At 33.5% G+C, this 27,332-nt stretch overlaps 1 protein-coding gene across 10 annotated transcripts in view; it reads left to right on the top strand.

Annotated features, from left to right (window-relative positions):
• The window catches only part of FER (FER tyrosine kinase), a 500,422-nt gene that overhangs the window by 145,136 nt on the left and 327,954 nt on the right, over positions 1-27,332 (top strand). Inside the window, exon 1 of one of the 10 annotated variants that reach the window (XM_057492790.1) lies at positions 20,505-21,279. The exons of the other annotated variants lie outside the window; for them this stretch is intronic. Within the exon in view, the coding sequence (XP_057348773.1) occupies positions 21,130-21,279 (150 nt within the window). The 5' untranslated portion in view covers positions 20,505-21,129. Of the gene's footprint in view, positions 1-20,504; positions 21,280-27,332 lie in introns of those variants that run through there. 10 annotated transcript variants of the gene reach the window in all.

Below are 27,332 nucleotides of genomic sequence, written 5' to 3'. Positions count from 1 at the left end.
TTGAAAGAGTATTATCTAGGAAATAAGTGAATACAAATTTAATTCCGGTTTGCTGTAACAAGGTATTACTCTTGTTAATATGCAGGTCCTATTAAACTTGTTTGTAAATGCAAAGTAGACTGCCAGTCACCTCAGGTCACCTGGAAAGTGCTTTCAGGAAGTACCTGTAGAGTCAGAGGAAAAAAGTTCTCTTGCCTTCAAAACTGAAAACAAAGACTGAAATTGTTCTTATTCCTGGGAGACAGCAGGAAGGTAGGGTGTTATTCTTAAGATAGAAATAAGAAATAAGGAGAAAGCTATTTATGGATTTTTTTTCTCTTATTAAGAACAGTAGAATCTTATTAATCTTATTTACCTGAGATTAATGATGTGTTTATTGTTTTCACAAAAAAAAATTATTTTGTTCAAAAATGATTTTTTTCTTACAAATATCCTTGAGTTGCAATAAATACATTAAAATCCACCAACTAGAAATTCAGCTTTATTTTATATAGTTTCATTAACCATTTAAGAATGCCTAGTATAAATACTCTCTTTCCTATCCTTCCTCCCTGCCCACTTCTCTCCCTCCCTTTCTTCCTTCCTTCCTTCTGTCTTATATTGTTGGGTCTCATCAAGAGGCAGTTTTGCCCCCTAGGGGACATTTGGAAATGTCCCCAGACATTTTTGGTTGTCACAGTTGGTAGAGGCCAGCGATACTGCCAAACCTTCTACAGTGCACAGGACAGCCCTTCCCTTCATAGTCACAACAAAAAATTATCCAGTTCAGAATGTGCCAAGTTCAGTAGTGCCAAGGATGAAGAAGCCTGAGCTGTATTCTTGGCTGGCTTTTTCTTGGGTAGCTATAGATGTAGTCCTTAAATAGAACTATTATTGTTAATGATGCCTTAGCTGATATTTTAGTAATCTTTAGTTTATGTGGTTTTAAATAGTACAATTTGATTGTTAAATCTATATGCTGCATTTGAAAATGTGGAAATTGAATGTGAACTATTTAAATGTGATTATTGCTATTTTTGTTACTGAGTTATGCTAATCTGCATATTATATTCTGAATTATGAATTAAAATTCCGTGTTCTCTTTTACTGCCCTATCAGATGATAAGGATCTTACCATATGTATCTGGGACCCTGCTAGATTCCCTTTCTTGCTTTATGACATTTGATAACTACTCAGGTTACACATTCTTTCAGAGGAACTTCTGAAGTTATTTTTCTTTTATTTGGCTTTTGAAAACCTTAGCTAGGAAATCATTTGTTCTCTGAGCTTGGTTTATAATATTTCCTTGTCTCCCTGTGGGTGGGCAATTGGTCATTTCATATTTGAATTAGTGGCAGGTACGTTAAAACTTGCTATCTAATGTAATTCTGTGTGCAGATGATCCATACTGGCATTATTATTGTGATAGAATAAAAGAGAGTTATTCAAGTCACTAGGTGATAGGATATCCCCATTTGATAATTATGACTAGACACTAGACTTTGAAATTTAAAATAAACACGTCATTGATTTTTATTTCATCAGGAACGTGATCATTTGGAGTTTTACCTTTCATAATTGAACTTTTTCAACAAATGAATAAATATTGTTTCAGAGAGAATGTATAATGTTGAAGAGAACAAACTGTTTTCTGGTACTTTCAAACTTTCTCTTGTATCCAAATTTTAAATGATGATAATACCTTGTAAGTTTTTACAAAGTGATGTCATACAATTTCATTTTATCCTATTTAAAAAAAATAGTTTAAATTCTAATTTTAAATGTATCTTACCTATTCATTGAAGCAACGCTTCTACTAAATCTTTAAGGATTTTACAAAGGAATACTACAATATATGTGATTACAAGTAGTAATATAACATTTTATATATCAAACTGGGTACTTCCCAAATCGATGCCAATTAAAGAGGCTTTAAAGTATGTTTTATCAAACAAGAAGAAATATTTACAATACATAGTTCTTAAAACGTGGTATTCCCACATGTGTCAATGAAGGTGTTGCATAATACAATCTTTTCAATTACTAATTAGAATGTTACTTTTTAATTTTTAAAAAAAACAATAAAAATATTAAAGCTTTAAATGATTTTTTCCCAAATGGTTGTTGAAGCACTGTTTTATGAATAGCATTATAAGTAAAGCCTGAAATTAGCAGAAACAGTTCTATTTTGCTATTTCCTCTTTATAAATTTCATCCTTTTAAAGTGGTGTAAAATATCAACAAGGGAAATGTAGTTGAATACTGGAAGAATTAGAAGAACTAAAAATTAAACTATGACATCATGGAAACAAATGAAACTTGGCCTATGTATTGTGTAAGTGTAAGAGAGACAATGAGCTGTTGTACGTGATTCTAAATAATGGCAGTATTAACCAAAACACTGACTCTTCAGTGGTAAAATGCTTCTGTAGAAGAGTGCTTTAAGGAGCTTTACCACTGCGATGGGCCATGGATTGTGTACTTTTACAAAAATTTGATGGTGACTTAGGTGGGTAATTAGGGATAGGATTGTATAGTTTCTTAGGTGTATTAATGTTTATTTTGACTATATAATTCAATCAGAATGAAAGCCCATGCATTAATTTAGAGAAATTTAAAACAATTGTAGAGACAGATAATATAATCATTTCTGTTAGTAAATGTCATTCTTCTAATGTCTTTTTTCACCTCGGTTGAATTTTGGCCAAAATACCAAGGAGAATATGATAAATATTAAGTATTGCAAAGTAATTCTCTACTGTCAGTGGATAAGTATGTTTCATTTATTCATTCAGGCAATATTTTGTTAGTGCCTACTATGTGTCAGGCACATTTCTAGATACTTGGAATACATCAATGCATAAAACTAACAAAAAATCTTCCTTAGAGGTTATATTCTGTGGTGAGTAGCAGTTAATAAGTAAGTAAATTATATATTATATTGGAAGATGATAACTGCTAAGGAGTAGAAACAGAGCAGGGTAAAGTTTGGGAGTTGGAGGTTGGAACACAATTTTATACAAGTTAGGATAAGCATCACTGAGAAGGTGCCATTTGAACAAAGGCTTGAAATGAAGCTAGAAAGTCACTCAATTCCTATAGAAAGAGCATTCCAGAGAGAGCATCCATTGCACAGTCTATAAGGTAGGAACATGTTTGGACTGTTCAAAGTACAATAAGGAAGTCTGAGTGGAGGGGACAGCAAGAGTATGGGGAGCGAGGTTGAAGAAGTAATGGCAAACCAATTCATAAGGTCTTGTGGCTTGTAATTAAAAATTAGGCTCCTCTCTGGGTAAAATGAGGGTATTAACAGAGGAATGACATGTTCTGACTTTTGATTTAAGTGGATTGCTGTGGTAACTGTGTTGAGAATATTCTTAAGGGGAGTAAGGATGGGAGAGTGAGATCACTACAGTAAGCCAGGTGATAGAAGATGACAGTTTGAGCAAGGATGAGCATGGGAAGTGGTAGGAAGTGTTTGCCTTCTGGATATATTTTGAAGGTTGAGCCCATGAGGTTTCCTGTGGATTAAATGTTGGGTATGAGAGAGAAGAGTAAAGGATGACTTTAAAGTTTTTAGCGGGAACACTAGAGGAATGGAATTTGTTCCAAGTGCATGGGAAGACTACATATAGAATAGCTTTGATGAGGAAGAGCAAACTTCAGTTTCTTTCTGAAAAAACAAGTTTGTAGAAATTTGGTATTTGGGTTTGGAGTTCAGGAGCATGATTTAGACTGCAGGTATAAATTTGAGAGTTGTAGGCATCAGATGTTATTTAAAATCATTTGACTGTAGGAAATCACCAAGTGAGAGTGGATAGATAGAGAAGAAAAGAGAAACAAGGACTGATTTCTGGGACATTTCAAGTTAGGAGGTCAGAAGAGGAGGAATCAGTAAAAGACTGAGAAGGAGTAACCAGAAAGGCAGTAAAAAATCAAGAGAGTTTGGTGTCCTTGCAGTGTTCCAATGAGAAGTGAGTTCCAGAATTTGGGACACTCTGGGTTAAGGCAAAAGAAACAGTCGTATTGACTGCAGGAATTTTCTGAACTTTTAATATCAAATACCCAAGAGGGGAAATATAGCATGGAATGCAGTGTTTCTGGAAATACTGGCCTAATCCCTTTTCAAAGAGCATCCTGAAGGGACCACAGTGAAATGGAACATCGTTTGGGAAATACTGAATTAGAAGATAAATCTTTCCTTATCTAATTGCATTTATGATAGATTAAATGTGCTGATCATTCTAAAGGCATTTTGAGTTGTTTAAATGTTCTATAAACCCAAGGGTTATTTTATCTTATTTTTCAGTTCTAGCTCTGAGGACAGAAGTGTCTTCCTTCTGGGGCAAATTAAGAAAGTGATCTCTTTATTGACTGTCCTTGAATAATAATGGAAATACTAGAATTTTCTAATCCTTTAGTAAACATTGGTTGACTTCCCTGTTTATTTAATTAAAGCACCTCACTCTCCTTCATGTTTGTTTTTAACTGTCTAGTTATAAGAACATAGTAAGTTTTCAGTCAGTATCTGTTGAATTGAGGAATTGGATTCCTTTTCACTCCAGAGTGATCTAATTATTTTATTTATAATGGCATGTGCTTTGCACCAAATGTAATAATTTTTGTTGAAACAATTTCCTGAATATATCAAAAACAATATATTTAGAACTGATGGCACCAGATAGTGAGTTCCTACTGATTAAATATGTTTAGCTATTCTATAAGATAATAGCCTTTACTTTGACATTTCTGAAATTGCACATTTTTAAAGCCCTTTTTATTGAATACTATACAGCACATATTTATCTTCTCTATGTATCTTACTGAGTTAGTTTGGCTTGGTTGAATGGCACTTTCAATAAAATCCTGTTTTGTTACATTTTCAACCAAAATGTCTGGTTTATTGACTAAATATTGTCGGTCATTATAACTCAATAGTAACCCATTTTACCGAAGTGTCTATTTTCAGTTTTATAGTTTAGTATTCAAATGGACTGTTATCAATTGAGATATCATGTTGACATCATTGAAGCTTTATCTGTTTTCATCATCAGGTACATTTTCTTTTTTTAAATACATAAGGTAAAGGTTAATTCCAAGCTTTGCTCCTCAAATCTACTGAGAAAAGCACTGGACTAAGAATCAGACCTCAGATGAGCTTTGCCCCAGCTGTGTAACTATAGTCAGATTCTTTCACCTTTCTGAGTTTTCTTTACCATAAAGGGAAGAAATAAACATATAGCCTCCTTAGCTGACAGGATTTCTATGACACTGAAATGAGATAATGTGTGTAAAATAAATGTATTTTGTATATTATGAGATTCTGTTGAAACATAAAATTCAATTTCTAATAATGTAGCTTAGTATGCAAGTAAATTAGTAGATGCTCATTAAGTATGAGTATAGATTTCTCTACCAGATTATTTTATGCATTTATTGTTCTTTTATTTTTTTAAATCAGCTTAAACACAACTCTTCTATTCTCCAGTTATCTAGGAAACATTTATTTTTAATATAGCAGCATTATTTGTAAAGAGGGAAAAATGGATAATAAGCCTTAATAAGCTTGATATACTTTCTAAAATCCTAAATACTTTTTTTTATTGAATTATAATCTTATATTGCTTTCAAAGGTACATCACAATGGTTCAACAGTTACCCATATTATTAAATCCTCACCCCCTATAGCGTGGTTACTATCTATCAATATAGAAAGATGTTCCAGATATAGTATAATATCTGTATTCTCCATGCTGAACTGCTATCCCCATGACCAACTTATATTGTGATTGTGAATTATTGTGCCTCTTTATTCCCCTCCTCTGTTTCCCCACCCCATCCCCACCCTTGCCCCTTGGTAACCACTAGTCACTTCTCTGTGTCTATGAGTCTACTGCTCTTTTGCTTCTTCTGTTTTGCTTTGTTTTCATATTCCATAAATAAGTGAAATAATACGGTATTTGTCTTTCTCCACCTGGCTTATTTCATCAACATAATACTCTCCAGATCCATCCATGTTGTTGCAAATGGCAGGATTTCATTTCTTTTTATGGCTGAATGATACTCCATTGTGTATATGTACCACATCTTCTTTATCCATTCATCTATTGATGGACACTTAGGTTCCTTCCACATCTTGGCTACTGCAGATAGTGCAACACTAAACATAGGGGTGCATATATCTTTTCAAATCAGGGATTTTGTTTTCTTCACGTAAATTCCTGAAAGTGGAATTACTGGGTATAATGGTATTTCTATTTTTAGTTTTTTGAGGAACCTCACTACTGCTTTCCACAGTCGTTGCACCAATTTACATTCCCACTAAGAGTGTAGGGGGGTTCCCCTTTCTCCACATTCTCACCAACACTTGTTATTTCTTATCTTTTGGATAGTGGCTGTTTTGACTAGTGTGAGGTGATACCTCATAGTGGTTTTGATTTGCATTTCCCTGATGCTTAGCAATATGGACTATCTTTTCATGTGCCTGTTGGCCATCTGTATTTCTTCTTTGGAGAAATGGTTTTCAGGTCCTCTATACCAATTTTTTAATCAAGTTATTTGTTTTTTGGGTGTTGAGGTATATGAGTTATTTATATATTTTGGATGTTAAACCCTTATCAGGTGAGTATATTCTCCCATAATGAAGGTGGCCTTTTTGTTCTACTAATGGTGTCCTTTGCTGTAAAGAAGCTTTTTAATTTGATGTAGTCCCACTTGTTCATTTTTTATTTTGTTTCCTTTGCCCAAGGTGATGTGTCCAGGAAAAAATTGTTAATGCTTATGTTCAAGAGATTTTTGCCTATGTTTTGATTTTATGGTTTCATGACTTACATTCAGGTCTTTGATCTCTTGCTCGTTTACTTTTGTATATGGAGTTAGAGAGTAATCCAGTTTCATTCTCTTACATGTAGTCAACCAATTTTCCCAATACCAATTGTTGAACAGGCTGTCTTCTCCCTGTTATATACTCATGCTCCTTTATCATATATTAATTGCCATATATGCATGGGTTTCTATATGGACTCTCTATTTTGTTCCATTGGTCTATGGGTCTGTTCTTGTGCCAAATTGTTTTGATTACAGTGGCTTTGTAGTAGATCTTGAGGTCAGGGAGCTTAATCCCCCCCAGCTTTGTTCTTCTTTCTCAGGATTTGTTTGTTTATTCAGGGTCTTTTGTGGTTCCATATGAATTTTAGAACTATTTATTCTAGTTCATTGAAGAATGCTATTGGTATTTTGATAGGGATTGAATTGAATCTTTAAATTGCCTTGGGCAGGATGCCCATTTGGACCATTAACTCTTTCTGTCCATGAGCACAGGATAGATTTCCATTTATTAGTATATTCTTTAATTTCTCTAATGAGGTTGTCATAGTTTCAGAGTTTCAGAGTATAGGTCTTTCACCTCCTTGGTTAGGGTTATTCCTAGGTATTTTATTCTTTTTGATGCAATTGTAAATGGAGTTGTTTTCCTGATTTCTCTTTCTGTGAGTTCATTGTTAGTAAATAGGAATTCAACAGATTTCTCTGTATTAGTTTTGTATGTTGCAACTCTGCTGATTCAGTTATTAGTTCTAATAGTTTTTTAGTGGAGTCTTTAGGGTTTTCTGTGTATAATATCATGTCATCTGCAAATTGTGACATTTTAACTTCTTGCTTACCAATTTGGGTGCCTTTTATCTTCTTGTGTTGTCTGATTGCGGTGGCTAGCACCTCCAGTACTCTGTTGAAAAAAAAATGGTGATAGTGAACATCCTTATCTTGTTCCCAGTCTTAGAGGAAAAGCTTTCATCTTTTTGCAATGTATATGGGCTTTACTATGTTGTGAAAGGTTATGTACCTATATATTTCTATATATACTTATATATAGGAGGTATATATACCTTCTATACCCATTTTTTTAAGAATCTTTATCATGAATGGACGTTGAATTTTGTCTAGTGCTTTTTCAGCATCTATGGAGATGATCATGTTGATTTTATCCTTGTTTTTGTTAATATGTTGTATGTTATTGATTGATTTATGAATATTGTTCCATAATAAATTCCACTTGGTCATGATGGATGATCTTTTTGATGTATTTTTGAATTCGGCTTGCTAATGTTTTGCTGAGGATTTTGCATATGTTCATTAGCAATATTGGTCTGTATTTCTTTTTTTGTGTGTGGTGTCTGGTTTTGGTATTAGAGTGATTCTGGCCTCATAGAATGAGTTTGGAAATATTTCCTTTTCTACTGTTTGGAATACTTTAAGAAGGATGGGTATCTGCTCTTCTTTAATTGTTTGGTAGAATTTAGTTGTGAAGTCATCTGGTACTGGAATTTTGTTTTTTGTGATTTTGTTTTTCTTGTGTGATTTTTAGATTACCAATTCAATTTCATTATGGTGGTAATTGGTTTGTTAATATTTTGCTTCTTCCTGGGTCAATTATGTAATGTTGTTTTTTTCTAGGAAGTTGTCCATTTCTTATAGGTTGTCCAATTTATTGGCATGTAATTTTTTATAGTATTCTCTAATAATTCTTTGTATTTTTATGGTGTCTGTTACTATTCCTTCTTTATTTCTGATTTTGTTTATATGTGCACTCTCTCTTTTTTTCTTGATAAGTCTGGTTCTGGGTTTATCTATTTTGTTTATTTTCTCAAAGAACCAGCTCTGGTTTCATTGATTTTTTTTTCTGTTGTTTACGCTTCTCTATTTTATTTCTTCTCTGATCTTTATTGTGTCTCTCCTTCTACTAACTTTGGGTTTCATTTGTTCCTCTTTTCCTAATTTCTTTAATTGTGAGTTTAGACTGTTTATTTTTGATTGTTGTTCTTTCTTGAGGTAGGCCTATATTGTTTTTTACTTCCCTCTTAGATCAGCTTTTGTAGCATCCCACAAATTTTGGACTGTTGAATTTTTATTTTCATTTGTCTCCATGTATTGCTTCATTTCAGTTTTAATTTGTCCATTGATGTGATTATTTAGAAGCATGTTGTTTAGCCTCCATGTATTTGTAGGCTTTTTGTTTTCTTTGTGTAATTTATTTCTAGTTTATACCATTCTGATCTGAAAAGGTCCTTGATACAAGTTCAATCTTTTTAAATTTATTGAGACTCTATCTCAATAAATAAAAACAGCAGGGCAGAGTGGAGAAAATGTAGGAATTTGAGTCAAATTGTCCTGGGTCTAATTGCCTTTAGGTGAATTTTTACTCCCCCAAACCTCAGTTTCTTCATCTGAAAGTATGTCTAGTAATACGAACCTCATAGGACTGTAATCAGTACTAAATGAATGAATGCAAAGACAAAGGCACAATACAGAGCTCTAGACGCAGTTAGGAGCTTAGCACAATTTTTTGTCCCTTTTCTTTCACTTCTTCATTTATTGGCTTCTCCCCTCTTCTGCCTCTTCACCTCTGCCCCCATTTCTCCTCTTTCTCTTTCTGCTTTCATACTAATACAATTAACCAACTTCTATGAATATCTATTGTGTGCCATGGATGGAGACATCCTGGATAATAGACAAAGTCTCTGCACTCTTAGATATACATTCAGCAAGCAGAAGTCACAATAAACATTTAAGTAACAAGAAAACATCAGGGTTAAGTCCTTTGATGAAACTGAACCTTCACATTCCTCACCTTTAGCCCTTTGCCCTTGGCTTTCAATTCTTTTCTTTGTAACAAAGTATCTGTGGACTTTCCCCCACTTCTGTTATGATTTAAACATCAGTGAATCCTAAATCTACATTTCCAAGGAAATTGGGAATACCAGAATACTACTCAAAATAAAGATGAACAACTAATGTAGAGAACTAAAGAGACTTATGTAAGTTCATGCAGAAAAGGTTAAATGTAATAAAACATTCAAATTTATTAACAGTTTATTATTCACACAGTAAAGAGATTTTCTCCCTGTGACTTTTTTTTTCAGAGTAAGTATTTACTTAACTGATAAATAGTATAAACTGGCATTCAGTCTTTGTTAATTACAAATTAAAAAAACATATATTTGCAGATACATTGTTTGAATAGACAGAGGAGAAATTTAATAACCTGAAGAAAAAAGATACTAGATACATGACTAATTTGTCACAATACTTGTGAAAAATAAAATGCCTCAAAATTCCTATTGGTAAATGAATACAATTCTTCCTTTTCTCCTACAGTTTTTTTTTGTTTTTACAGTTATTAAAAATCAATCAATCAAGAAAGCACTAGTTGGCATTTAAGCCATTGCATAACATGCTCAGGACAGTCCTTTAAAATATTTTAAATAATTTTCTTCAACCTGAAAAAAGTTACTCAAGCCTCTACAATTAATTTGCTAATTCCTCTATTAAGCTGAATAGTGTTTGTCTTGAAATTTACATGTAAAGGTGTTATCTTTTGGCTTGAATTGTGGGTAGATATTTGACCTTGAGTGTAGAGAAGGTAAAGATTATATATTATCTCCAAAATCTTATGTATTGAATTTTGAATATTAGACATATTAACTTCTTTAATTTAATTGAAAAGTTTCATAAAAATATAGAAATAGTATGATTTATTGATTAATTTGGTACCTAATGAAATAATTTAAAATCCTAATATTTTCTCTTTCACTATATTTAAAATCCTAAAATTTTCTTTCACTATAGTGTTCTGCAAAAAATTATTTCTCAGTGTTAGTATTTAAAAGAGTAAGACTCAACTGTTAATTTTAAAAGCCATTGTTTTACTTTGCAAATCCCAGATGAATGGTAATCTTACACTAAGAAAAGGTTTTCTCTGTCAGAATATATCTAGAGTTCTTTTAGAGTAGAGGATAGTTCTTCTGGAAAAGTTCTGATAGTTACTTAAAAATCATTTAATCCTTGAAAGGAGAAACAACCAAATCAGAAAAAATCAGTTACTCTTCTGTGTATTTAACTATGTGGTGGATGTTGCAAGGGATATAAGAAGAATATAAACAAATTCAGATCCTTTTATCTGCCTTCACTTTGAAACTTGAATTAATGTTATCATACTGATGATGTTAGAAACATAAGATTTGGACAGCTAAGGTTATACTGTTTTAAGACAGCATAGTTAAGAAACAAGAATATTCAGATGGACTGATAGAGAAGAATACTCAGACCAAAAAACTCCTGTACACACATGCACGCACACACACACACACACACGGTTTTAATAGAAGATAAGAGTACATTAAGGAAAACAAAAGATTATTCTATATATTTGATAAATATTTAGATCTAAGCTCATGCTAAATAAAAAATAAATTTCAGATGTATTACCCAAATATATAAAAATATAATACCACAGAAATACTAAAAAAAAAATATAAGTGAATATTTCCCTATGTTGGAGAACAATTAAAATACAGAGTAAAAAAACTGGGAATAATACGTGTTGCAAATATGACAAAGGATTAATGTTTTTAAATATATAAGTAAATCATCCAAATTGGTTTATAAAGAAGTAATGTACCAATTAAAAGTGGATGAAGAGGAAGAATAAGAAATTTACACTAGAGGAAATACAAACTTTAATAAAATTATGAAAAACTTTCAATCCTACTAGTAATGAAAAAAAGATTAAGAAATGAAATTATAAATAATGATTTATTTTACTATCACTATCCACAGTGGCCTCCTTGCAACCTGTTCTCCATACTCCAGCCAAATAATCTTTAAAATTTCAAATCAAAACAAATCTGATTATACTGACCCCCGCAAGAACACCTACAATGGCTTCTTATGACTTTCAGGCTAAATACCAATGTCTCTAAATGTCTTGCCAAAAAGCTTTATATTATCTCTACCATGGACTCTGACCAACCAGAATGGGTGCCAGTCACAATTACCAAAAGTGTCCCTATCAAGGAAAGAACAAAAAATAAAGGAGAATATAAGGTGTGAAAGCCTGGGAGAATCTCTGAGCATTCTGGGGCTGACTGTATTAATTTGGTTTAAGAACAAGTATAGTTGGAGTTAATTTGTAGTTAACTTGGTTTAAGAACAAGTGTAGTTGGAGTTAAGAGTTAATCTTAATTTAGTTTAAGAACAAGTGTAGTAGGGGTTTATAAGAAGCTATCAAGTGTAGTCTAAAATCTCACAATAAAGTAATTCTGACTGGTAAGTTCCAAGGTAGGAATAGTCGAATCTGGTGCTGAAGTTGAGCATGAATGAACATTGTTGATGAAGACATTCAAGGAACTTTGAGGGCTTGGGTATAAAAATTATCATGATAATGTCAAGGGTTGAGCTGGAAGGAAAATAATCATAAGCCCCTTGCAAAGACCTTGGATGATAACACTGAGAATGAAAATGCCCTGGCTTCATTTATGCTATTATTATAAATACCTCACCTCTTATAACTAGTTTCCATATAAAGCTTCTGGTGCTTAACATAGTATCTAGCAAAGAATAGGTGCTCAATAAATTTTTCTTCAACATGCCTGATGTTACAGAATGAAGCCAACAGTGTTTAGATTTCAGTTTTTAGACAAATGCTTGACTCCTTCTTTACATATTGCTTGGTATGTAGCACAAACAAAACAAAACAACTAATCAGTTAGTTAATGTACAGGAGCATAGTATTCTAGAATTTGTTTTAGAAAGTAATAAACTCCTTGTAACACTTGTAGAAAGGAAAGGAAGCAGAGAAGTAGCCTTGCCTTGCATATTCATTACTGCTGGATAGGCAGAATCAGAAATTAAGTCTACTGTGTCATTTAAACAGGGTCAAGATGTTTAGCCACTATAACTACTTTAGAAAAACTCTGGCAGTATGTACTAATGAAGGGCATGTGCACACCTCATGACCCAAGACATAGACTCCTAATTACAGACGCAACAGTTGAATACATACTCTTTCCCAAAGACATGTCGAGAATATTCACAGAAGCACTATTTATAATAGACCCAACCTAGAAACTGCTGAATGTCAGTTGACAATAGAATAATAAATTGTGGAATATTTACCCAGTGGACTATTCTTCAGTAGTGAGAATGAAGAAATTACAACTACATACAGCAGTATGGATGAATCTTATAAACATAGTATCAAGTGAAAGGTACCAGACTACATATTCTGTGATTCCTTTTATATAGAGTTCAAAAAGAGGCAAAAGTAATCTATGGTATTACAAGTTAGGATAGTGGTTACTATGGTGGGGTTTGGGGAGTGACTGAAAGGCACATGTGGGGTTTCTGGAATGTGGAATTGACTTGTTTTTTTATCTGTTTGGGTTGCAGAGATATTTACAATTTATGAAAATTTATAAACTGTACACTTTTGTATACTTTGCTGTATGTATCTTGTACTTCAATTAAAAATTTCAGAAGAAAATTGTTTGAATTTAGCATGGGATCAAACTAAAAGCATGCTCAACTCTGTGTGTGTGTGTGTTGCTTTGTGTCAGTGTGTTGGGCTGTTGATGGCTGTCTTTTCAGAATTACTTGGGGGGAAGAGAGTGCTTTTTAAACTACACAGGCCATATTTCTATCTCTCTGTTGCCAGCTCCCTTTCCATACTACGATATTTCTTCCATGGACTATATGCCCTCCCTTCCTGTTGCTTTAAGTAACAAGCCATGGTTAACTATAATGTTTGCTGAGAAAGTGTTGTATCCTTCATGCCTTTTGGGATTGAAAAAGTTTGAGGACTACTGAGCAGAGGATTCTGTCTTAAAGAGCTCGTTTTAATGCTGAATGCCTTGGGAAAGCAGCATATTAAACTTTCTGATATATTACTGTGTACCTCAAATCTGGGGCTTTGGTTACTGAAGAGAGTGGAAATCACCCTGAGGGTGGGTAGCTCAGACATGTGAAAAGATGCTTTGAGTGGCAGTCCTGATACAGATAGGCAGGCTAGTGAGTGGGTGTGGTGGTGGAAGGGAAAATTAGAGATTGTTGGTGATAAATTTTGTCTCCTTCACAATTGTGTCTAAGCCTGGACCTCCTCTTTTGAAAAGTAGTTTATGTTGAGAGAAGTATGTGGAAAGAAATAATTAGAATAGAGGAAGAGGCCAAGGCAAAGGTCTTGGAATTTTGTAAAGGAGAACCAACTTCTTTTCTGTAGTATAGCTAGGAATGTTAGAGGGTTACAGGTGGAAACAGATGGGCTTTGCAAGAGCAAGAAGATATGGGGTAGGCAGGTATGTTGGGAGGTAGTTGAAGTGACGTAGGACATAGATTATGAAAGGTAGCTGGTTTCAGAAAAAGTCAGTGGCCAAAGGCCTAAAGACGTATTTGGTAGAGGTAGAGTCAAAGGGATCCAGTTGGTTAAGAAAAATCTTTAGTTGTCTTTTGAGAAGTTTAAATCTAAGAGTCACTAGAATCTTAGATGTTCTGAATAGCCAGTTTCTGAAACTCTGGGAATTTAAATTGTTCTCGTTTTTTTTTTTTAATTAAATAGTCTGTATGGAACTAGAACATTACTCTTATTCTGCAAAGGACTTTTGTGATTTTGGCTGGGGGATAAATTTGACTGTCCTAATTAAAATTTGACTTTGGAGGGAGCTTTTTTCTTTTCCCCCAATCCTTTGTCCACAAGGCCACTAAGGAAAAATCAAAAAAGGGGAGAGAAGAGAGACAGAATGAGGGGAGCATAGAAAAAAGAGAAAGAGATGAGGCAAAGAAAAGTAAAGAAAGGTAAAGAACAGGAGAGAAAACAGATAATACAGAAGTAAGAGACAGGTGAAAGTAAAAACAGAAAGGTACTAGGAAAAAGATGGTAGTGGAAAGTGCATGAAGTTAAAATAAAATAAAAATATTCATTGAACCAAGTTAACTTAAGGATATCAAAACTCTTGCTTTATAGCTCAACAAAATCAAATATATGGATACAATTTGTGGTTCAGACATTTAGGAAAATTCCCTCTTATATTTTTAAGTTGTAGGTCAAGAGCCAAATTATAATATTTTAAGAAAATTTGTTCCTATGTAATTATTTCATTAACCAAATTAAATTAATTCCCAAAGGGTTTTGTTGGGTAGTATTTAACAAGAAAAATAAAATGGAAAAATTTGGCATTTACCCTTATAATTTAGCTACCCAAACAGAAACTGAAACATAATTTATTATAGCATTTGTGGGTAGAGGATATGGATGACTATAGACTTGCATTTTATATATAGTTACTTCAGCTTGCTATTAATTATGTCACAGGTGTTTGCTATAGTGTATGTTACCTGTGTTTAATTATTACAGATAATCTATACTTTTTGATATCATGAGCTTTTTCCAATTCTAATGCTTATAAAATACTCATAGTTGTTGTCGTTTATTAGTCTGCAGTCCAGGCATATTATTAGAAAAGAAAACTGCTAGGTAACTCTATCATGTTTATACATGGGCAGCATTAAATGAAAGTCAGATCATCATAGAAACTCTTACTAAGATTCCTTTTGTCTTCCCTTTGTGCAAACTAGAATTATACGGACTTCTTTTGTAACTGTAATTAATTTTGTATCATATTTGATCATGTTTTCCAGGATTTAACTCCTGAATTTAAAACTAATAAAAATTAATTGAACCTGGGTTCTACATTTTGATCAGGTAGTATTTTCTAGTGTGATACAATGAGTATTTTATATCATCTTTTATTTGTTTAATTGTCATAGTATTGAAAATATTTAAATCAGAAAGCTTCTTTGCCACCCTCTTTTGCTAGTAATGAGAATATATGAGGTTTCTTTTTTTTTTAAAGAATATCTAATGCTTTAGATATGCTGTACAAACATGATGATTTTGACTTTTCACTAGGTATTTAACCCACCAAGAGAAAATAATACCTAGTATTTTCTAGGATTTGCTGAGAGCATACAGTTCAGAGGTCTCCTTTAATTTAGTGGTTGCTCATTATGATTTTGAAAATTGTGGTAGGAAATTAAATCATAATTATTTCTATTTTGAAAGATATACAATGCTTTTAAAGTAATGATGTAATCTGTGCAGATACTTAAGATATTTGGTATCTGAGAAATAAAACAAACACGGACGAGCCATACTGTGACAAAACACTGGTCTCTTGTTCTCCATAGGAATTTGAAAGTCTGATTTAATTTTTGTCTGCTATCCTTAGAGGAATTGGCTTCTTAGGTGACTTTTAGGGCTGTTGCCTCTTTCACATCTCCCAAAACCAGAAAGTGAGAGCTTGCTGAGCAGCTGTGCAATGTGATTTGGGATTAGAATTGTAAAATCTAAAGAACAGAAGGGAATCTTCCTGTGTCCTTCCAGTTTTCCCTAGAGTCCTTCAACTGATTGGCAGGAAGTGTAAAAGAGCTGATGCTTTAAGTTTCAGCTCTTTTTCACTTCTAAGAAAGGCAGCCCAGGAGAATGACCATGTCCAGGAGTCTGAATACATAGCAGTAAGCATGATGTCACCAATTCTAGGTAATCAGACTTTTGTTCTAAATTGTTAGGAGAAAAGACAATTAGCTTTAGAAATTTTTGAACTTCACACTGTTTTTGTATAGATTTAATATTTGCTATTCCATACGTTTGTATTCATTCACTCATCCATTCATTTCCTGCCTTAGTCCCCAGGGCATTTGAGGTGCCTAATGATAACAAAATTCAACAATATTAATAGAAAATAAAGTCAGAACCAGGAAAAATAGAGGTTGTAACAGTATATCAAAACTGGGGGGGGAAACAGTGTAGATCATAGCACATATAGTTACTATAACAGAGCTGTTATTTTGTTTCTAAGCTTCCCAAAGGCCAAATGAAAAGGGAGATAAAGTCATATGACACGTACTATTAAGTGAAAGAAAGCATGTCATATTGTCATATTGCTGGGAAAGCAAAGCTCTTCATTGTATTGGCTCTAATAGAATTTGTTACTTGTGGCTTTAACACTGACTTTTGCAATGACAGTGCCCTTGACAATATCACTACAGCTAATTCAGGAAGGAGATTCATAAGGCCATCTCTTGCAGAATCTAGAATCCCTGAGTGGAAGTGGAGCCCAAAATTGGTTTTGTGGTAGTCGAAGAATATAGCTGTCTCTATATTGATTGTATCCAAGAATATAGTCTAGAGTAAGAATAATGGATGAAGTAGATGTGCTTTTAACAATTCTCTCTTAGTATCATTTTTCTCAGCTGCAGTTTGGATATGCAATGGATGATTATATTCCCTGAGAAAAGTTCTCAATTGCAGGTACTCTATAACTGTTTGAAGTGTATCTGTGAGATTAAAAGAGTTTGCTAGTAAATGTATTACCTAATTTCAAAAAATTTTTGAAGGCCTATATTTTCTTTGAAAATTATTGGTAATATTAAAGTAATTTTTATGTTTGTGAAAACATTACCCCCATAAAATTATTCAAAGCCTCTCTCTGTTGATTAGAGGGAAATTGTCAAGTGTTAAACTTCAATTTTTGCTTGCAATTTTAATGATACATTGTACTTATTTGTATCACACTATATTCTAGTGGTTGTTTTTAATTTCACTTCATAGATTTTTTGTTGTTGGCTTTATGTTACTCTTTCTATACATTTTGAAGGTGAGTGAAGATTGCTGAAAATCTAGCTATTATATCAAACGATCTATTTTGGAGGGAGGATTTTTCTAAACAAAGTTTTAGTATTTTTTACAATTCAAAATTTACAATTTCCCAACATATCATTCTTTGAGGGACACTTAATTTGATACATGAACACTTGGTAGTGTAAACCTCAGATGTTAGGCTGCTCTAAAAGGAAGGAGTTAACTGTGTGCTAGACATATAAAATATTGCTACTGGCAAACAATCCTGCAGGGAAGGAGTTATTCCTACCTTCCAGATGAGGACTTGATGCTTGACAAGATTAAGGAATTGATCAGAATCAGAGTGGAAAATTCAAACTCAAAGTTTTCTGACATGATAGTTTAAATTCTATCTAAGCAATGTTGCCTACTTGCTAAACAAACAGACTTGCAGTAAAGAGAATTTAGTTCAGATCCTTTCTGTGCTATTAAATATATGACCATAGGCAAATCATACAATCTTTCTGAGCTGCATTTCCATATTAGTACATCATAGAAATCTTATAAAATTGTTTTGAAAATTAATGAGATGTTTGTAAAACTGTTCAGCACAGCATCTGACATATAGCTAAACTCAATGAATGGTAGTGACAAGGAAAGAAAAAATTACCATGATGTCTCTTAACTGTGGTTTTTCAGTATATTATTGTTGGAGGCTATACTCCACTTTAACATATTTTAGTTCTTTTTCATTGTTTAATACCTAAAGATATGAAATTACCAGCAGGTGGAGCTCAGTGTCAGAGAAACCAAATTTCTGAAATGGAGATATTTTTCACCTTATGTTTTACAAATAAAATTGAATGAATGCATACAGTTTTGAAATGTTATGTGATGTTTTTCTATTTTGAACATGCCTGCCAAAAGTGATATCTGGCAACATAGTTCTTGAGTATGTAAAAATAATGCTTTAGTTATTTGTCATATTAATTTCTTTGTTATATCTCATATCATATGTAAGGTGTGACAGTTCATTACATGAATAAAACATGCTAAAAGTAAACCGCATTTATAAAGACCAGCTTAGAATTGATTATTTATTCAGTAATTGAAGTGATAATCTTAGATTTAACTTGTCAGAACCTTCAAATCTGCCTCTCACAGCCTTCCAGTTCTTAGTAAGTGGTATCACCTTTAGCAGCTGCTCCAGCCAGAATTTTGGGAGTCACCCTTGTATTCACTATTCTTCAGATCTCACATCTACTCCATCAGCAAGTTATCTTGGTGCTATGTTCCAATAAATCCCAAATCTGACTTCGTTTCAGCATCTCTACTATGATCATCCTAATAAAACACTGTAAGTTGTAGCCTGGACTACTTCAGCCAGACTTCTGTTTGCTCCCATTCCCTTCTTTTATTTACTATACTTTAACTAGAGTGTTCTCAGTATGATCTTATATACATTTCTCCTGCTTAGGACTCTTCAGTGGCATCACTATATAATAAAATTCAATTTCCTACCATAGCCTAAATTGCATTATCTTGTTGTCCTTGCCACCCCCCTACAGCATAGCCCATGTCACTCCTCATCTAGCACATGATCGCCTTTCTGATCTTGCTGCCCTGTGAGCATGCCAAGCTGCTTCTCATCCCAGGGCCTTTCTGTTTCTTCTCCTTAATGCTCTTACCCCAGTTCTTCATATGACTGATTGCCTTCTCTTCATCATTTCTGCTCAAATGTCACTCCTTTGAGGTATATCTCTGACTACTCTATCTATAATGACTTCTCTTTATTTTCTCCCCACTCACTGCCATCATTATTTTTCCTATTGCCCTTTTTCACTTCTTAAATAGCACTTACCTCTAGTATCTTTACTATTACTAGGACTACTACTGTTTTGTTGGCTAACATTTACTATGTGTAATGTGTATTTGTATATGTTAATTTATTTAGTTATGACATTTATGTATGCATGCATGTATTTGTGTTTTTAATATCTATTCTATGCCCCTATGATCCCTGATAGCCCCCAAAACTATAGTTTCTAGAAGACAGGCACTTTCATTTTGTTTATTACTGTTTTCTTGGCCTTGAGCAGTACTTGGCACGTAGAGGAGGCTTAGTCAATTTATTTTGAATATTGGGCAGGCTCTCAGAGTTCATAATAACAGATAGAGTCATCAAATACTTAAATAAATTAACCTTCTAGGGGAAAGGGAACTTTTTAAAGGAAAAAAATCATACAGTGAATTAGAGAGGGAGGTAAAGGGTTTAATGGAGATGTATGTCAGAATTGTGACCCAGGAAAATCTTTACTGAGTAAGACTTTTATATAGTAGGTCTCTCTTGCTCTTTTTCTATTTTTATTATTTATTTTCATAAAGTTCCTTGAATATTGGTCCATTTTAAAGAATGTTCTGCACAGTACCTGAATAGTACCTGGCATTGGTAATTGCATAGTACCTTCTTTTTAAAAAATTGAATAAAACAAGTATTTATATAGCAATCAACAAGTTATTATAGGGCATATTGTCAAAATAGGGCCTTATTTTCAGATTAAACATTTGTGGTTTTAATTATCCCAAACACTCTACTGCTTCTCCAGCTCTGTCACTCATCACATTGTATGTTAAACTCAAAACATTCTCCTGGAATATTATTTAGCCCTAAGAAGAAAACAAATCTTACCATTTGCAACAACATGGATGGAGCTAGAGGGTATTACACTCAGTGAAGTAAGCCAGGTGGAGAAAGACAAGTACCATCTGTGGAGTATAACAGCAAAGCAAAAACTGAAGGAACAAAACAGCAGCAGACTCACAGAACCCAAGAATGGACTAACAGTTACCAAAGGGAAAGGGACTGGGGAGGGATAAGAGGAATAAGGGGTATTATGAATAGCACACATAATGTGGGGGGGGGGCACGGGGAAGGAAGTATAGCACAGAGTAGACAAGTAGTGACTGTACAGCATTTTACTACACTGATGGACAGTGACTGTAATGGGGTATGTTGTGGGGACTTGATAATGGAGGGAATCTAATAACCACAATGTTGCTCATGTGATTGTATATCAATGATACCATAATTTTTAAAAAATGAAAAAAAAAACTCAAAACATTCTTATAGCAAGGAAATTTAAAAATGTTATTTCTATTGCAACTATAAAACTTATTTGTGTATAATTTAGGTTCTGTCTTTTTGAGTCAGAAAAATTATAAGGCATTGGAGAGTTATACCTCAGGATAATTAATTAAAAAACACTGAATTAGAAAAGCTTTATAACATATGTATTTGCAAGGTTTTGTTTCAAGAAGTGCTTGAAAGTTTGGTTTATTTGCAGAGATTTCAAGACTCCAGTCCTAAAGCAGAGGAGTTCTACTGGTTGTATAGAAAGAAAACAACTAATTTTATTAAAAAAAAATCAACTGGAAAATAGATTTACTTCTTAAATAACAGATCTACATTTAATGACTGAGGATTTCCTCTTTAGAGCTCAATAAACCAGTAACATTTGTTGGATGTTACCAATGCCTTTTATCTGGAACTGACTGTATACTTCCGTGCCAATAGGGGGAGACAGTATGAAATAGGAGATCCTGGTATGTGTCCTTTCTATCTTGCTTTTGCCTCAGACAGGAAGGTCTGTGGATAAACTGCCTTCTGTGGGCCCAGATCTCCAGCTCTTGGCTAAGATTTGAGATGGAGAAGAAAAGTAAATGTTTCCACTGCGAGGGTAGGGTGGAGGGTAGTTCTAACTCCCAGTCTTGTAGAACATGTACTTTACAGTATTGTTCTGAGCCTTCTACTTCTACGTCAGAAGTCAAAAGAGATCAGTTAAGCAGGAAGGCTGTCTCAGGTCTGCTTTAGCCAGGGCCTAAGAATCCAGCAGGTCATCTATTTCATTTGCTTCTTTAAAATAGGAAGAATAATTTTTTTGACTTCTGAATATGACAGTAAACAAAACTTTTGAAGGGATACTACCACTCAGATGCCAAGCTAAGCCCATTTAAAAAGGAAAGTGGCTTCACCGTTTCCGTTTTATTTTGTTTCCTTTATTCAATTCTCAGATTTGAGAAAAATGTATGCTTTCTACTATGTCAAAACACTGGAAGTGAAAAGTATATAGTTTTGTTGTATATCCAAGGAGAACTGCTCAGTTTAAAATCTTTGATGATAATCAAGAGTTTGTTCTTCAAGACTTTAGTTTTTTCTGGCTGGTGAGCCCAATTTTATCTTCTTATTTTCATTTTCTCTCAGCAAAAGAAAGTAATCTTTTTTTTTGATAGATATGAAATAATTGCTAATGATACCTGATAAAACTTTTCACCATGATATATAACTGTATAGTTCAGTCCTAATTTTATAATCAATTCTTATGTTTTAATTTAGTAACCTGGAATGTACTAACTCCTTAATATTTTATGTATAATATGTAATAATATGTAATTTCTACAAATAATAGGACTGGGTCCTATATTAAAGCTTTTGTGTTGGTAAAGAATTATATTTACATGTTACTTTACAGTTTAAACTTAATGCCTGCATCTTCCAAGTCCCTTCATTAATGACCCTATATTTTATGCTGTCATTCTTCCAGATTCACTACAGTAGGAAAAGAAACAAATTCTGACCTTCAAATAAGAATGGCACATGTCAACAAAGAATGCCCAGTGATTATATAGTTTCTTATATTTGAAAAGAGTTGCAATAGATACATTAATTCCTGTTTTAATGTTACCAAATTAAATATTTGAGTTATGTGTTCTAAATATTAGTGTCCTGTAGTCATTGGTAAGTAGTATTCATAAGTATAAGAATAATTTCTTACAAGTTTTATGTTATCTTGATTTATACCCCCATAAAAATATTAAAGAATGTAGAACCCACTGGTGTCATCTTGTCCAATCTGTCATTTTATGTATATAATAATGTCTCCAAAGCCTGAGATAATTAGCGACTCACACAGCTAGCTAGTGACTTGTACAACTATAATTTTCTATGGCTTTAAAATAAAGCCTTGCTTCTTTTTCACTCATTTCCTGATATACTTTTATGACCTTATATGATATTTTTCTGTATTTATGTTTTTTGTGTATCTCATCCTTGTTTTTTTAAAAGCAATTTTACACTCTTTATTTTTTGTTTTTGAAATTGTTTTTAACCCTCTTGATTTTTATCTATGTTTCTTTTCTTTTGTATAAGCTCTACTGCATGTTCTCAAGATAAAGTGGAAAAGATAAAAATTCTATCTATTTATATAAATCCCTACATTATTCCTACATTATACTGAAGTAAATAGGAAAGACTTTTTGTGTTGATGGCTATCAGGCACCATCTTCAGGAAGACATTAAATCAAATATAAGGATGAAGACTATTTTGTGGTGATTCTGTGTCTGAATTGATCAAAAGAGGGGTTTGTATTCTTATGGAGTCACTATTTATCCCCCTTTCATGGGGATGCCCTGATTTCTTTGGTCTTTCACTCTCTGATATTATTTTATGATGTTTCTAGTGAATCACTGTCATACTGATTTATTAGCGCTAATTTTAGGCAGGAACCTCCCCTTTTACCAGAAACTCAAGATTCTCCTGGAAATGAGAACTGATCCAAGCCTAGTCTCTCTTCTGTGAGTTTTCACACCCCCACCATATTGCTGTCGCTAGCCAGCTGTTCTCTCCTTGAGTAGGGTTTCATATTAATTCTCTGTATGTGACAGATCTATTCTTTACCTTATTTTCCCTTCCCTAAAACATCCTCATACAGCTCTCCATCTTCCTAAACTTTTTAACGGTGCTCTCCAGAATCTTACTCTGGTAAGCTGACTTCCTTTTCATGAGAAGATTGCTCGTTCCCCCATATCCCGTGTAACTCAGCATGAAGAAGTGGTCCTTGATGCTGCTTTTATTCTTTTACCTCCTGTGAAAGCCTTTGTGTTTTCAAGGCTTATGGAGTTTGGTTGTCCTACATTTACTCCTCCTCACTGATGAACTCTTTTTACTTCTTTTCATTCCCCTTCATTTATCAAAGAATGTGTTCTCTGGCTCACTGTCTCTTTTTTCACCATGAGCCATTTGGGATGACTTTAGCATTCATGTGGAAGACTGATCTGAAACCTTAGGTTCTGTCCCCTCAACTAAAAATAGTATTGACTGGGCAAATTTGGTTCAAGAGACTTTTTTTTTTTTTTTTAGATAATTATTTTTTATTGAAGGGTAGTTGACGCACAGTATTACATTACCTTAGTTTCAAGTGTACAACACAGTGATAAAAATATTTATATACATAATTCTAGGTTCCAGCTATCACCCTACCAAGCTGTTAAAATATCTTGACTATATTCCTTATGCTATACATTACATCCGGTTACTTATTTGTTTTACCATTGGAAGTCTGTCCTTTTTTTTTTTGTGAGGGCATCTCTCATATTTATTGATCAAATGGTTGTTAACGACAATAAAATTCTGTATAGGGGAGTCAATGCTCAATGCACAATCATTAATCCACCCCAAGCCTAATTTTCGTCAGTCTCCAATCTTCTGAGGCATAACAAACAAGTCCTTACATGGAGAACAAATTCTTACATAATGAATAAGTTACATAGTGAACAGTACAAGGGCAGTCATCACAGAAACTTTCGGTTTTGTTCATGCATTATGAACTATAAACAGTTCAAATATGAATACTCATTTGGTTTTTATACTTGATTTATATGTGGATACCACATTTCTCTCTTTATTATTATTATTTTTAATAAAATGCTGAAGTGGTAGGTAGATACAAGATAAAGGTAGAAAACATGGTTCAGTGTTGTAAGAGAGCAAATCTAGATGATCAGGTGTGTGCCTGTAGACTATGTGTTAATCCAAGCTAGACAAGGGCAATAAAACATCCACATATGCAGAAGATTTCTCTCAGAAGGGGGGGGTGAGGTTCTAAGCCTCACCTCTGTTGATCCCCAATTTCTCACCTGATAACCCCCCTGCGACTGTGCCTGTCTTAGGTTGTTCCTCCCTTGAGGAATCTTACCCGTCAAGAGACTTTTTTTATTATGAAATTATAGTTGATTTACAATCTTATACTGGTTTCAAGTATACAACACAGTGGTTCCTCAGTCACCAGTCTTATTAAATCCTCACCCCTACTAGTGCAGTTACTATCTGTAAACGTAGGAAGATGTTACAGAATGATTGGCTATATTCTCCATGCTGTACCACCATCCCCATGCAAGAAACTTTATTTTAAAGATTAAAAAGAGATCTTTGGTTGTTGTTATTTTTGAGTAACTGTTACCAGCTTTGGACAGCTTACTTTACAGATTTCTTGCTTCATGAGAAACATAAAACTTTATTTGCTTAGGTTAATTTTTGATATATTTCTACCACATATAGCTGAACACAATTCTGGCTGAAAGTGGAAGTAAAATTTTACTTAGAAAAATTTTCTAAGTGAAATAGAAACTTAAGGCTTCAGCACAGTGCCACTGTTTCCACTGTTGGTGTTGGTTGTTTTGCCATAGAAGATCTTGCTTCCAGGCCACAGGAACCTGTTGGGGCATTGAGTTTACTAAGGCAGAAGAACTTCAGTCCATCAGTTGACATAATGATAGATACTAATGTTTAAAAATCTGGCTACCACATTTTTCCTTTATAAATAACTGTATTTTGAATCCATGGTACCTTCAGAACCACCTCCAAGCCCAGTTCCTGACTTTCTGGCTAAATTTTAGGAAGACTTATTGCCTTGCTGATAAACAACATGCCAGATGTTTACAGTTATATACGTATTTCAGTGTTCAGTGATGTGATAACAGTATTTGTGAAGTTAGTTAAATCGATGAGTTCTTGAGATTTATTGTAGAACTTAATCTTTTTCATAAGAATGAAAACAAAGATCATAAGGACTTTAAGGGCTATAACATATGTTAAGAGATAAAAGTGTAATTGTACATATTTCTGATTCTCTTTGCTAATTTTATAATTATATATATTATTGCTTTAAATGTTCAATTGCTAATTAATTTCTGACAAGATTTATTCCAACTATGAATGATTTAATTTTTATGTGGCATCTCCCTTGCAAGTATACATGTATCAAAACAGCTTTTGCTCTATTAAAGATGAGAATGAGAGCAAGTAGGAGAGAGCAAGAAGAATATGGTTGAAATTACAAAATAAAGCAAATAGATGATAGATAAATATTTTAGACTCTATGGCTAGTCATTCAGCCAAATAATCACTGGGGTCTTTATAGTTTACTTCTTATTATGCTTTCCCGTGGATTTAAAAAAATATTATTTACATCAACTTTATTCTGTTCAAGAAATACATCTACAGACATATGAGAACATTGAGTATATGATGAAAATTCTTCTCAAAATAGACTCTAGTGCTTCTGAGGGGTTTGGGGAGAGAGGAAGAGCATAAAATGTTTTTTAGCCTTTTTACTCTATCACAGCAAGTAAAGTATTTCTACATTTATAATGTTATAAAGGTGTATATATCCTGCAGTAATAACTAAAAATTGACTGTCTATTTGTTTAGTTTGTGGTAGCAAGAAAGCTTTGGCTGCCTTAAAGCTTCTCCTTGCAAGAAAAAAACAAATCTGAAAGAAGCACACAAAAATAGAATGCTCTGTTTTGGAATGTATTTTTGCTAATCCACTGAAGTGGTGGCAGAATCAAGGGCAAATTCTTTATTAGGTAAAGCTACATCTTACTAGTCAATGCTTGTCATCACCAGACATTCCCAGCTGAATCTAGACATCATTCAAAATACTATTTACTAGAATTCCAGAAATTGGGGGTTATGTGGTTTATCTATTTCATTATTTCACCCAACCAAAGGTACCATTTCTTTTGTATTTAAGTGAACAGAAATAAGGTACATGAACATCATAAGGAATTGGGTCTGTAAAGATGATAGGTGTTTTTTTTTTTGCTAAAGGGAAGGTTTCCAAGAATGGCTGGCCAGCATGAAATGAAGACTCATAACTTGAGAATGATGGGCTTTCTATGAATGAGGGGAATGGTAATAGAGTAAGAAGACCTGCTTATTTAAAAATTGTTCCAGAATAGGGCTTCATCTCAATGTTAAGAATATTTTAAACCTAGTGGTAAATCATGTGTTGATTTTTCTACCAACGGTATAAAAATTATCTGCTATTAATTATTTTTAAATTTATAATTCTCTACTTACCACAAATCTGTGCTATCATTCAGCCTTGAAATAAACACAGAATTCTTATTATAAACATAAACATATAACTTATAAACAGTCCTTTAAATTCCATAGTTAGTTGATAGTTCATATAAATATTAACATCTAATTTAGGTTTTGGTTAGATGTTAATGTTTGTATGTTATAAATAATTATAATTTATTTTACTTTTATCTTTTAATCTAAGGCAAAAAGTAGTATAATTTTTAGGGGTTAAATGAGCAGTGAAGACTGAATACCCAGCTCTATGGAGTGAATGAGAGGGAGAGGCATCGGTACAAGCACATGGGTGCTCCGGTGGCTGGGGTTACGTTGGCTGTGCTTACTAATGGACTACAGCAGGAGGAGCAGATTGGAGCTCATGATATCAATTTGGGAAATATTAAGTTTGCAGTGTCCTGAAGTGTCTCATAGAGGTAATTAATAGGCTTCTGAACCTGAGATTGAGATTTGGGAGTAATCAGTATAATTAAAGCAGGGAGAGGACAAAAAAAAGAGAAAAAAGTAGAATGTTTTGAAAGATGCAGGAATGAAGGAATAAATAGTTCAGAGGAAAGGTAGATAAGGACTGAAAACTTCCTTTGATTTTGGCAATTTGAGGTTGTTAGTGACTTCAGGGGAATAGTTTCTGTGGAGTGGAGACAGTAGAGGTCAGGTTGCAGTGGATATAGGAGTGAATAGGTTG

This window comes from Manis pentadactyla, chromosome 2, assembly GCF_030020395.1.
Source record: "Manis pentadactyla isolate mManPen7 chromosome 2, mManPen7.hap1, whole genome shotgun sequence".
Lineage (NCBI taxonomy): Eukaryota > Metazoa > Chordata > Mammalia > Pholidota > Manidae > Manis > Manis pentadactyla.
This window is presented reverse-complemented; position numbering and strand designations above follow the sequence as displayed.